General features: G+C 40.1%; 1 protein-coding gene across 1 annotated transcript in view; it reads right to left on the minus strand.

Annotated features, from left to right (window-relative positions):
* CAB39L (calcium binding protein 39-like) overlaps nucleotides 1-11,720 on the minus strand; it is a gene marked incomplete at its 3' end in the record, with an annotated part of 110,009 nt that overhangs the window by 35,383 nt on the left and 62,906 nt on the right. Inside the window, exons 4-5 of the mRNA XM_006837696.1 lie at nucleotides 5,260-5,293; nucleotides 4,638-4,835 (exon numbers count right to left, since the gene is read on the minus strand). Coding sequence (XP_006837759.1) covers nucleotides 4,638-4,835; nucleotides 5,260-5,293 — 232 coding nt within the window. The remainder of the gene's footprint in view (nucleotides 1-4,637; nucleotides 4,836-5,259; nucleotides 5,294-11,720) is intronic.

The following is an 11,720-nucleotide window of genomic DNA, read 5'->3' on the forward strand; positions in this document are numbered from 1 at the left end:
CCCTTCATTAGACTTCCTTCTATGTTTGTAATGATTTGGGGAGCTGAGTACCGTGTGGTGCTGTGGGCTAATGCATCAGACGGCAAAGTCATTTGAACTGCAAGGTCAGTGGTTCAAGTTCATCAGCTGCTCCTTGGAAACCCTATATAGGGCCGCTATGGGTTGGAATCGACTCAACAAGCACTTAACAACTTATGTTTTTAAAGAGGAACTAACTTGTTCCCTTGACAACAAAGAGATAGCTGATAGAAAAAGAGAGAAAATAGAACTACAGTATTATTAGAAACACCTCCTTAGTTGTTTGTTGTTGTTAAGTGCCATCGAGAAGTTCTGACTCACAACGATCCTGTATAGGGTTTCCAAGTAACAGCTGGTGGGTTTGAACTGCCGACCTCGGGGTTTGTAGTCTAGTGCTGAGCCTAAAGCGCCATAGCAGGTGTCCATACTTAGTTGTTTAGGGACCAACATTTTGCCATAAAGAAGTGAAATCATCATTGTATTAAATGTTACTCTTCATATATGACATAGAATTACTACCAAGTGCTCCCAGTTTACCTTTCCTGGCTTCACCTGTAGTCTCTACACACTTCTGTTAGGTGATACTGAGTCACCTGTGGAGAAGCCTCTAGGGACGTGACAACACTGTGAGATATATCCAGGTATGTTAGCCTCACTCCCCTTGCTCTGCCCACCAGTTAATGCTTCATAATTTGTTCCCAGGTTTTTCCTCTCTTCCTTTTCCTTCCCATTTCTCTATTCTATACTTGTCTTCTTCCTTTAGCTCAATCTTTATCTTTACTATACTCCATTTCTTTAACTTTCTTTCTTCCCTGCCCTTCTCTATCTACCCCCAACTTCCAGGCATGGGTCCTCCTTGCCTCTTGCTTTCCTCAGGGAGAATCCACCAGCAGGCAGGACAGGGTGGACACATGGAAAACTTTAGCAGGCTGGTCACCTCCATCAATTCAAATTGAGATTCCTGGTCTAGTTCCTGTTTATCATAGATGTGGCTGAGGTTTTGGGGAAGGATAGCACGCACTTTTTCCTCTATTATCTCAGGAAGCTCAGTGCTGGTTCTAAACTGCCTGCCCCATTTGTTAAAACAAAAGTACCATAGTCCACAGGGTCCCCTTCCTCAGGAAAGAGTTGTCATAACCATCTGTTGTTGCTTACGCATGCCCCTAGCATCTGCCACCCACACCAACCCAAGTGGTTTCCAATATCTCCATCATCCTCCAATGTATTCTCTGACAGGCATTCTAGTCAATTCAAAGTTCCTCATTTCACTGTTTCCAGGGACGCTTTGGTTTCCTTGACAAAGCAGTGTCAGTGAAATGGGGGTGTTGAGGAATTGGGAGCACTGAGAGGGTTTTTAGCTTAGTTAAAGCAAAACACAACCATCTTAGAATAGTTTAACTCCCTTCCTAACTACATTTCATAATTAATTACAACTTTTCAATCTCCAAAGCAGAACTTGTGCCAAAACAAAGGGAGCAACTCTCCTCCCAGGAACAAAAGGAAAATCAGTAAACAGGGATAGCTGAAACAATCACTATGTCCATAACTCAATCCCCCTAACTACCTGCAGGACTGACTCTTAACTATAGTGTACATCAGAACACCCTGAGGGGCTTTCTCAAGAAATACAGACTGTGTCTACTCCTGGAGACTGATTTAGGTAACTGGTAGCTGATCCCCACTCCAAGGACTATTACAGGAATGAAGAAAACAGCCATAAATGTCTTGTGAAAGCCACTGGTAACCACCACTGGAAAAATTAACAGTGCCTGTTAGAGGCAACATGTCTGCAGGGTCAGTACAACTGGTGATAGCAGAGTAACAGGGAAGTTCCTGAAATTCCTAGGCCTCCTACCCCATGCCCAAGATCTTTCTAAATTCCCCATCCCCTTTATCCTCCCAGAGGCAGATCTGGGAGATTCTTGCTTCCCTGTTCGCCTGTATATTGTTGTTGTTAGGTGCCATCGAGTTGGTTCGAACCCATAGCACAGCAGAATGAAACATTGCCCAATCCTGGGCCAACCTCACTAATGTTGCCACGCTTGAGTCCATCGATGCTGCCACTTGGCCAATCCATGTCGTTGGGGGGTCTTCCTCCAACATTAATTATACATTAATATACAGGTTGCCTATATATTTGTTGTTGTTGTTGTTAAGTGCCTTCGAGTCGGATCCGATCCATAGCGACCTATATATTAATGCACTACAAATGTGTTCCGCTTTGCTCTGAGCTCCGTCTCTGAGTATTGAGTATGTTAGCAGCAGGTGATCAAAACCCTTTTTTATGGTAACACCAGGCAGCTTCCTAGCCTTGCCTACCCCTTACTTAGGTTCTGTTCAGGGCAGAGTCCATTCCCCGCTAATCAGTATGCAGAGTCGCAGCCTGTAGCCTGCCTCTACAGGGCCCACTCACTCACCCCCTCCCCTTTCTCCTCCTCCTCCATTCTAATATCTGGCCCTTTAATGAGTCTGTTTCCTGACATTCACTCTTCATGGGACCTTGTGTGATAATTTACCTGTTGATAAATTTGAGAACCTCAGAGTAGGCTGAGTAATGTCCATGTTTATAAATAATCAGTACTTTTCCACATAACAAATCTTTTCTCCATCTTTGGAAAGGTAGTAAAAAGAAGTATCAACTAGGTTGCAAGCAACTTTCAAACTGAGTATATTAATATTGTTGTTATTGTTAAGTGCCACCAAGTTGGTTCTGACCCATAGTGACCTTGTACAGGGTTCTGAGGAGCAGCTGGTAAGCTTGAACTGCTGATCTTGTAGTTCAACCTGACTTTGTAGTCCAGCGCATTAACCCACAGCACCACACCAGGATCCATCCCTATGTTAACATTAATGTATGAGTATGTCATCACTGAAATATGTACTTAAGGTGACATTTTAAAAAATTAAAGTTATGTATGCTTATAATTAAAATAAAACATGCATTCACATTCTGAAAAAAGTAGAGGTACATTTAAATTATGTAAATGGAACAACGAAACTGTTGGAATAATTTTACACAAATGAATGTGAATTTTAATATCTAAATGGCTTATCTATAAAAACCTTAAACTTCGTTTTTCAATGATGCTGTGCCATCATCAGTTGAAAATATATTTGTAATTCCTCTTCTAGCATGGTCTCTAGAGTCACTCTGGTAGGCATGGAAGAAAATTAGACTCTATTTTTATAAATTTTAAATTTATTTTTATCATTATAATTATGCCTACCAAACCCAATCCTAGCTAGCTTGATCAACCCCGTCCACTTCATCCACTAACCTTGATGTCTCTATTTTAGTAACTTTTAAATTTACTTTTATCATTATAATTTTCCAATTCTAGCTAGCTTGATTACCTTCATCCACTAACCTTCATGTCAAATTGTGTTTTGCTGTTTTCCAAAACTTTTATCTGCCTTTGAAGTATAAAAATTTTTCATCAATGAAAAATGAACATGTCAAAGACATTAGTGCCAATTGCAAAATATATTAGAGAATAGTTACTTTGTTCATTTGTGAAATATAAGATGTAAATGGGAAAACACAAGGAGGAAGTAGGATAATTTTTGCTGTACGAAGGGGATTGCAAACTGAGATGAAACAAAGTGTATGCTTTGTTGAATGTAAAGCTAAAAAAACTTGTCTGTAAACCTTTACTCAATTCACAATAAAAAGTTAAAAATAAATAAAATAATTAATTAAATACAAAAAATAGAATCATAAGAATAAGTAAATTATTTTCTAAAACAAAGACTTCAAAAGGTTATATCATTCTAACTTTTGGTATTTTGTTTTCAAATCAGACACACTACTTTCTGATATGCTCTCTGAATACTTTTTTGATTGTTTTATTAACTTTCTGAAAGTTTTTAACGTCAAGTAAAATGAAATTTATTTCCTACATAACAGCAAAATAGCTAAGTTTATAAAAATGTAAATGGTTGCTAAAAAGCTGACATTGTAATTTATTATTATTTTGTTTCAACAGGTGAGAATTTAAGAATTGCACTGATAACATATTCGTAGCATTCTAATATGCACTTCTCCCTCTACCTGCAATAACCAGTTCCTGTTCCTGGGAGTAATCATTGTTACTCCTTCTTATATATCATTCCTGAGGAATTGGGTGCATGTGGCACTGTGGGGTTAATGCGCCTGACTGCAAAATCGCTTTGAACCATAAAGTCAGCAGTTCAAGCTCACCAATTGCTCTTTGGAAATCCTATACAGGGTTGCTATGCATTGGACCAACTCTATGGCACTTCACAACAACAACATAGCTTACGTGGTAGCTTATACCCCTTAAATTCTTTTTAACACAAATGATAGCATGTTATACATAGATTGGCAATCCCCCCCCCCACACACACACTTAACTGTATATATTAGAATCCATTCTGCTAAGCTTGTTGTTAAGTATTTTGGGCTGTTTTTCCACAATGTAGCAAATCAGCAAATTACCTTATGCCTCTTATGAGCCACAACATACATAGTTGGCTATGCTCAGGCCTAAGGAAGCTAGTTTTTTGCTTTTTAAATTAAATTGTCATTTCAGAGGTCAACTAACCATAGTCAAATCCTGAAATGAAATAACCTAGCTGGTTCAGATAAAATAATTTACCTTAAATGTAGCAAAGGCATCTGAAGCAATATCAAATGTTGACAACTCCACATACTTAAAGAAATCTCTGAATTGATTAGAAAAGAGGATGATTTTGGCAAGTGGCTCATGTCGAATACATTCTCTCAGCATTATTCCACAACGTAAGGCAATCTGTGGGGCTTCATATCTAGAACATAAACAAGAGAAAACAGAGAACTGTGTTATCCTATCATCACTCCCATTCATATTAATACTATCAAAAGAACAATTTCAACATAGGTATTCCATGGCTTAGGAGGTACTCAAGTTATGAAATGCACTTACAACCATCTATCTTTTTTACATCTTATTATTAGTATGCGCTACTACATACAGTGTTGCTGCACATAAAAGAACCATATAGACAACTCTCAGTACTTTCTGACTAGGAATATCACCTCTATCCCCAGGGATAATCTAGAACCTTCCACAAGTGGTATTAACATGTGACAAAATGCCAATGTAGTTCATTTTCTTTATGAACATGTGCATTTTTAATGTATTAAAGTATCTATTTATTGATAATTATATGCATTTCATATATATATATCTGATCCCTATCATTTTTCTGGACTCTAGTAGGTATATCCTACTAAGAGACATTTCTACTTAGATAATCAGACATTTTGGAACGTTAATGTGATTAAAAACAACTCTTGATTTCTTCACTCTCCCAGTTAGTTCATCTCTATAAATGATACCAGCATCCACCATCCTGTGGCATTGTAGGATAAGCACTCGACCATAACGTCCATTTGAACCACAAGGTTGTCGGTTCAAACTCACCAGCCACTCCTTGGAAAACCTATACAGGGTGGCTATGAGTCAGAACTGACTCGATGGCACCTGGCAACAACAACATTACACTAGGTCTAAATTTCTATGGACTGTTTCTAACCTCCAAAGATAAATAAAGATTGGATTTATAAAGATGCTAATACAAGGCAATAATAATGAAAATTTTAAAAAAAGGAAAAAAAAAGAGGTATTCAATAGAAGCATAGCTGCCACTTGTTACATAGTTTATTCACACACCAGTCACACAATAGTAAACATGACAAGATCACTGCCTTGATAGCAATCGTATTACCTAGTGAGTGTGGGCAAGGTTTGGGGAGAAGGCAGACTTCAAACAATGGCACAGTCATTTCATTTACTGACAACAATCCATTAGGTAATATACAGAGTATGACTTGGGGACTACTTTAGATTGAGTGGTCTGGAAAAGGACAAGACGTTCTGGGAAAACGCTCCAAGGCAAGCACAAGCTTGACCAGTGTGCTTGGGACACAGAGGAAGAGTAGTGAGTATAGGCAGGAAGGTACAAATGAGACGTGCAGGTTTCCATCAGAGAGCACTTTGTAAAACAAAGTAAGAAGTTTAGCTTTTAAGAGTGACGGGAACTGACCACCTAAGACAGGCAGCATCCCTTAAACAATCAATCAATAAGGAGGATTCAGATGCAGACAGTGCAGACCTGGTCAGGAGGCCAAGCCCCTGTGGGCCCAAGCGTTGTTGACCGTCCAAACCATAGGCTCTGAGGATCAGACTCTAGCTACCTAGTAGACATAGCAAACTGTCCCTCATCTGATTATTCAGTAATGCTTGTTAGTAATCTCATACATGAGCCCTGGATATCCACAGACAAATGTAAAAACCTTCCCTAAAAGCCGAGACTGTAAATTCCAAAAAGGCAAGCCCCCCCCCCATCCAAAAAAAAAAAAAAAAGCTAAAGAGGATAGAGAGAAACACTGTAAACTGATGATATATGGCGGGGATAATAATCAATGTAATGAAACAAGCTATATGAATGGTTGAATGTGAAGCTGATGATGTGCCCTGTAAACTTTCACTCAATGCAAAATAAAAACATTTAATTAAAAAAAAAAAAAAGAGTGATGGGAAGCCACTGGGAGGTTTTGTTTTGTTTTAATAAGGTTTTTATTGTGGATTGAGTGAAAGTTTACAGGGAAGATCATCAGTTTTACATTCAACAGATCACACACCTTGTTTCATTACAATGATTATAATCCCCCTCCATGTACCATCAAGTATTTCTCTCTATTCAATTTAGCTTTTTTTTTTTTTTAAAAAAAAACACTCAGGTATATATAATAATTTACACCACCAAAGGTCACATTCTACAAGTCTACCTCCTGGCCGTTGTCTCTTAGTCCCTCTCTTTCCATGAATCTAGAGTCCTCAGATGCTCCCTCTCTCCATGTCCCCATCTCTGCCTCCATCTCCGGTGTCACTGCTTCTCTGGATAAGGTCCCGCGCATTCTGCCTGTGCTCTTCTCCCCTGATGGTCTCAGGGTCCTCTGTTTCTGGACTGTAAGATTAACTATTTCCCTGTTTTTGTTATAAAACTTCTACTTTTATAATTATGACTGTCGCAATAAGTCATACTAACAATTACTATTGAATCATAAGACTCTTATCCCCATCTCTTTTAACCAGACCCATCTAGACAAGATGAAAACTATTCAGTGGGGACTCTTTCTTTCCCCACACACTATTAAACTAAACTCCCCCTTGAAACCTTGTAAGCGAGTCACTTCGTGCCTTTATCGTCCCCTCATTTTAGGTGGTGGTGGTTATGTGCCGTGGAGTCACTTTTGACTCATAGAGACCCTGTACAGGGTTTCCGAGGCTATTAATCTTTATAGGAGCAGAAAGCCTCATCTTTCTCCTGTGGAACAGCCGGTAGTTTCGAACTGCTGACCCTGAGATTAGCAGCTCGATTCATAGCCACTACGCTACCAGAGCTCATTTTAGGTAGCCAATGTCTAAGTTGCCCATCCATATCTACCCTGTGTACAGAGGGGATAGCATTGATACTTGATGTGAAGACTCCTTCCCACTCTGTTAGTATTTGAAACTACCAGCTGTTCCATGGGAGAAAGATGAGGCTTTCTGTTCCTGTAAAGATTTACAGCCTCAGAAACCCTGTACAGGGTTGCTATGAGTCAGAACTGACTCCATGGCACATAACCACCACCACCATCACACCTCTATGAGTATAGGTCAAGTTCATCAAATTGTAGCAATTTACCCTCATTTCCTTTATCAAAAATTGTTTTTTTTTCTTTTAATCTTCCTCTAGTTGACTTCTGATTATCAAGCCATTGAAGCTCGGTGAAATGGGTACCATCTACAACTTTAGGTGTTCTTGTGCATTTCCTCTCACTTTATATCAGCCGGGTGCTTCACTCACAGCTCTAGCCCTCTGTGGCTATATGCTTGTCCCTGAGTTCAGGTGTTCCTAGGTCCATCGGAAGTTTTAAGCAAGCAATTAACATGGCCATTGACTGCCAAATCTGCGTTGGAAGAAGTACAGCCAGAATGCTCCTGAGAAGCCGGGATGGTGAGTCTTCATCTCTCATACTTCCGACATATCATCAGGAGGGACCAACCAATCCCTGGAGAAGGATGTCATGCTTAGTAAAGTGGAGGGTCAGTGAAAAAGAGGAAGATCCCAACAAGATGGAGTGGCACCGTAGCAGCAGCAATGGGCTAAAGTATAGCAATGATTGGTGCAGAACCAGGCTGTATTTTGTTCTGTTGTGCATAAGGTCGCTATGAGTTAATACTAACTCAATGGCACCCAACATCAAGAAGTTTCTGTTTAAGGAACCTTGGTAGCATAGGGTTGGGCTGCCTGTGCAAGGTCCACAGTTTGAATCCATGAGAGAAAGATGAGGCTTTCTGCTCCCATAAAGGTTTGTTGTTGTTGTTAAGTGCCATCGAGTCGGTTCCGACCCATAGCGACCCTGTACAGGGTTTCCAAGGCTGTAAATCTTTACGGGAGCAGAAAGCCTCATCTTTCTCCCGCAGAGCGGCTGGTAGTTTAGAACTGCTGACTCTGGGGTTCACAGCCCGATTCGTAACCACTACGCTACCAGAGCTCCTTGGGTTTACAACTGTGGAAACCCTATGCAGGGTCTCTGTGAGTCAGAACTGACTTTAAAGCATGCAGCAGCTGCAGCTGCAGTTTCTGTTTGAAAATGCTCTGGCTATTTGTGGAGAGTTTATCTTAAAGTGGAAAGGAATGTGCTAGGAAATCACCTAGAGAGGGCAGACTAAGTATAAGCAAGAACAGAATTCCAGTTAGAGATGGCAGCTTGCAGTGGAGCAGCAGTGAACTACACAGGACTGTAGAAAATTGTTGGGAAGAAAAGTCAACAGGTCTTACTGATATTATATCTGGGGAACAAATTCAGTGTGAAATGAATTTAGGATTTAAGAATAATTACGCTTTGGTGGATGCTGGTATCACTTATTAAGATGCATTAACTAGGAGACTGAAGAAATCAAAAGTTGTTTTTGACCATGGTAACTTTCCAAAATGTCTGATGTTTAAGTAGCGATGTCTCTTAGGCAGTAGAATATATCTCCTGGTGTCCAGAACACAGATAGGGGTCAGATTTATATATGTGAAATGCATATAATAGATGATCAATTGTTATTGTTGTAGTGAAGTGCCGTCGAGTCGATTCTGACCCATAGTGACCCTGTATAGGGTTTCTGAGGAGCAGCTGATGAGCTTGAACCCCTGATCTTGCAGTTCAAATGACTGCAGTCTGGCGCATTAACCCACAGCCCTAAACCAGGACTCCAGATGATCAATAAGTAGATATTAACTGACTGACTCAGTGAAATCATGAAATGGAATTGTGGCTGATGGCAAAATAATGTTAGAATTACACTGTCTATTACTATGTTGGAAGCACTGTTTTTTTTTTAGAATTAGATCATATCTCCTTCAGCCTTACTTGTTGTTTTTTATTAAGTGCTGTCAAATTGATTCTAATTCATAGTGACCTTATATGGGGTTTGCTAGGAGCAGCTGGTGGATTTGAACTGCTGACTTTGTGGTAAGCAGTCTAGTACTGATCCTACACTGCCACACATTCCCTTTAGCAGTGAGTTTTTAAAAATTATTTTTTTCAAATATTTATTATAATTTAATTTGATCGTTCTTTTGACAGATCTTAAGATACAGAATTACCTCTTTTTTTCTTAAGCTTTCATTGTGAACCTAGTGATAGTTTTCATGGGAGAACATCAGTTTTGCACTCATCCTATAGTATTTTGTTTCATTGCAATGATTACAATTCCCTCCTCCATGCATCATCATAACAGTATTTCTTTCTATTCCCTGTTTTTCATTTTTTCGAGGTACACAAAAAACATTTAATCATTTAAACAACCAAAGGGCATGTTCTGCAAGCCTGCCTCCTGGCCATCAGCACACAGTCTTTCTCTTTCCATGAGTCTAGAGGCCTCAGCTGCTCCCTCTCTCCATGTCCTCATCTCTGTCTCCATCTATGGTGTCACTGCTTCTCTGGTTAGGGTCCCACATTCCACTCATACTCCTCTCCCTTGATGGTCCCAGAGTCCACAGCTTCTGGAATGTAAGAGTAACTACTTCCCCCTTTATGTCACAAAACTTCTACTTTTACAGTTATGACGATTGCAATTAGTCATGATAACAATTACTCACTATTGAATCAAATGAATCCTATCCCCATCTCCTTTCACCAGACCTGTCTAGACAAGATGAAAACTATTCAGTGGGGATTCTATCTTGTTGAGGACCACAAGCACTGAGATGCTGAGGCCCTGTGTCATGGACGAAAATCCAACATGAAGGCCCCACTCAGGATTGCTAGCCAGGGACCCTGAGGGCCAAGGAAGTGTCCTGACGTCCCGGGTTCATAGGCTTTTGCGAACTCACTGGTGGGCTACCTCTGAATAATTTTCTTCGGTTTTATTATTCATTCTATGCTTTTAATTCCAGTAATTGTAGCTTCTGAGAAAATGGTTTCTTATGTGCCTCTCTTAAATAATCTCTCTGAGGAACAAACTCTGGCCACTTGGCAAGCATATCCATACTGTTCTTTATCAAATTATTCAGTTATGTTTGATATTAACTTAATACAAGAGCCCTGGATACCCATGGACAAATATTAAAACAAAAACCTCTTCTAAAGCCTAGGCCATAAAAGTTCCAAAGGCAGGTTTGCTGGGATTCTGCAAAGAGAATCTGGAGACAATCCGCCCAGGGAATTCACTCAAAGTAGATTGGCGAATTCCGGAGTATTGTTCAAGGAATAATAGTGACAACCTCCTCAAATCGTCCCCAGGTGTAAACCATTAACCCAGACATCCTCCTTCTTCCTAAAAGCCTAAGCCAGGTAGCTGAAACAGCTTGACTCTCTTCAGACCTTTTAAATCCTTTTCTCCTTTAACCATTAGAGATTAAGCGCTATAGGTATGTTAATTAGCCTTGAGAAACCTCGAGTCGCTGCCTTAGGATTTGAGCCTAAAAAGTAACTTATAACAGTTTGCTTGAATTTTTGGAAATTTAAGAATTTTAGATTATTAAGACAATTTGTGATGTATATTTTAGAATTTGTTCCTGTAAATCATTGTGTCCTATTTTGAAAGATAAATCACATTTCACTTCTGTACCCTGTCTTTAATAATCCCCTTCTTCCTTTGTGTAAAATTCCTCCCTGAAATAAAAGACGGATGCAGATTGAACCCTGCAAGCATTACTGCCTGCAGGGCCATGATGCCTGCAATCCAGGGTCTGCCTGCCAGTCTTGCATCCACTCTGGTCTCGGGGTGACTCTTTGTTTCTCTCATCGTGTCTTTGTGTATATTCTGTCTCTATCTCTTTTGCCGCTAGATCTCCCTACTTTGTGAACCAAACTTCCCTGTCAAGGCAGGTCCCCGACACTATCTCCCCACTGCTCATCCCCTGCACACTCAGAAACTAAACTCTCTCTTGAAAACTTGTAAGCCAGCACTTCATGCCTTTATAGAACATCCCCCATTTTAGGTAGCCAATGTCTAAGTTGCCGTCCCTATCAACCCTGTGTATAGAAACAATAGGCCTGATCAATGAAGTGAAGATGCCTTCCCTCTCGGTTGGTATTTTGAGCTACTACATTATTGGTAGCGTAGTGGTTACGAATCGGGCTGCGAACCTTAAGGTCAGCGGTTCGAAACTACCAGCTGCTCCGCGGGAGAAAGATGAGGCTTTCTACTCCC

This window comes from Chrysochloris asiatica, unplaced genomic scaffold, assembly GCF_000296735.1.
Source record: "Chrysochloris asiatica unplaced genomic scaffold, ChrAsi1.0 scaffold00022, whole genome shotgun sequence".
Classification (NCBI taxonomy): Eukaryota; Metazoa; Chordata; class Mammalia; order Afrosoricida; family Chrysochloridae; genus Chrysochloris; species Chrysochloris asiatica.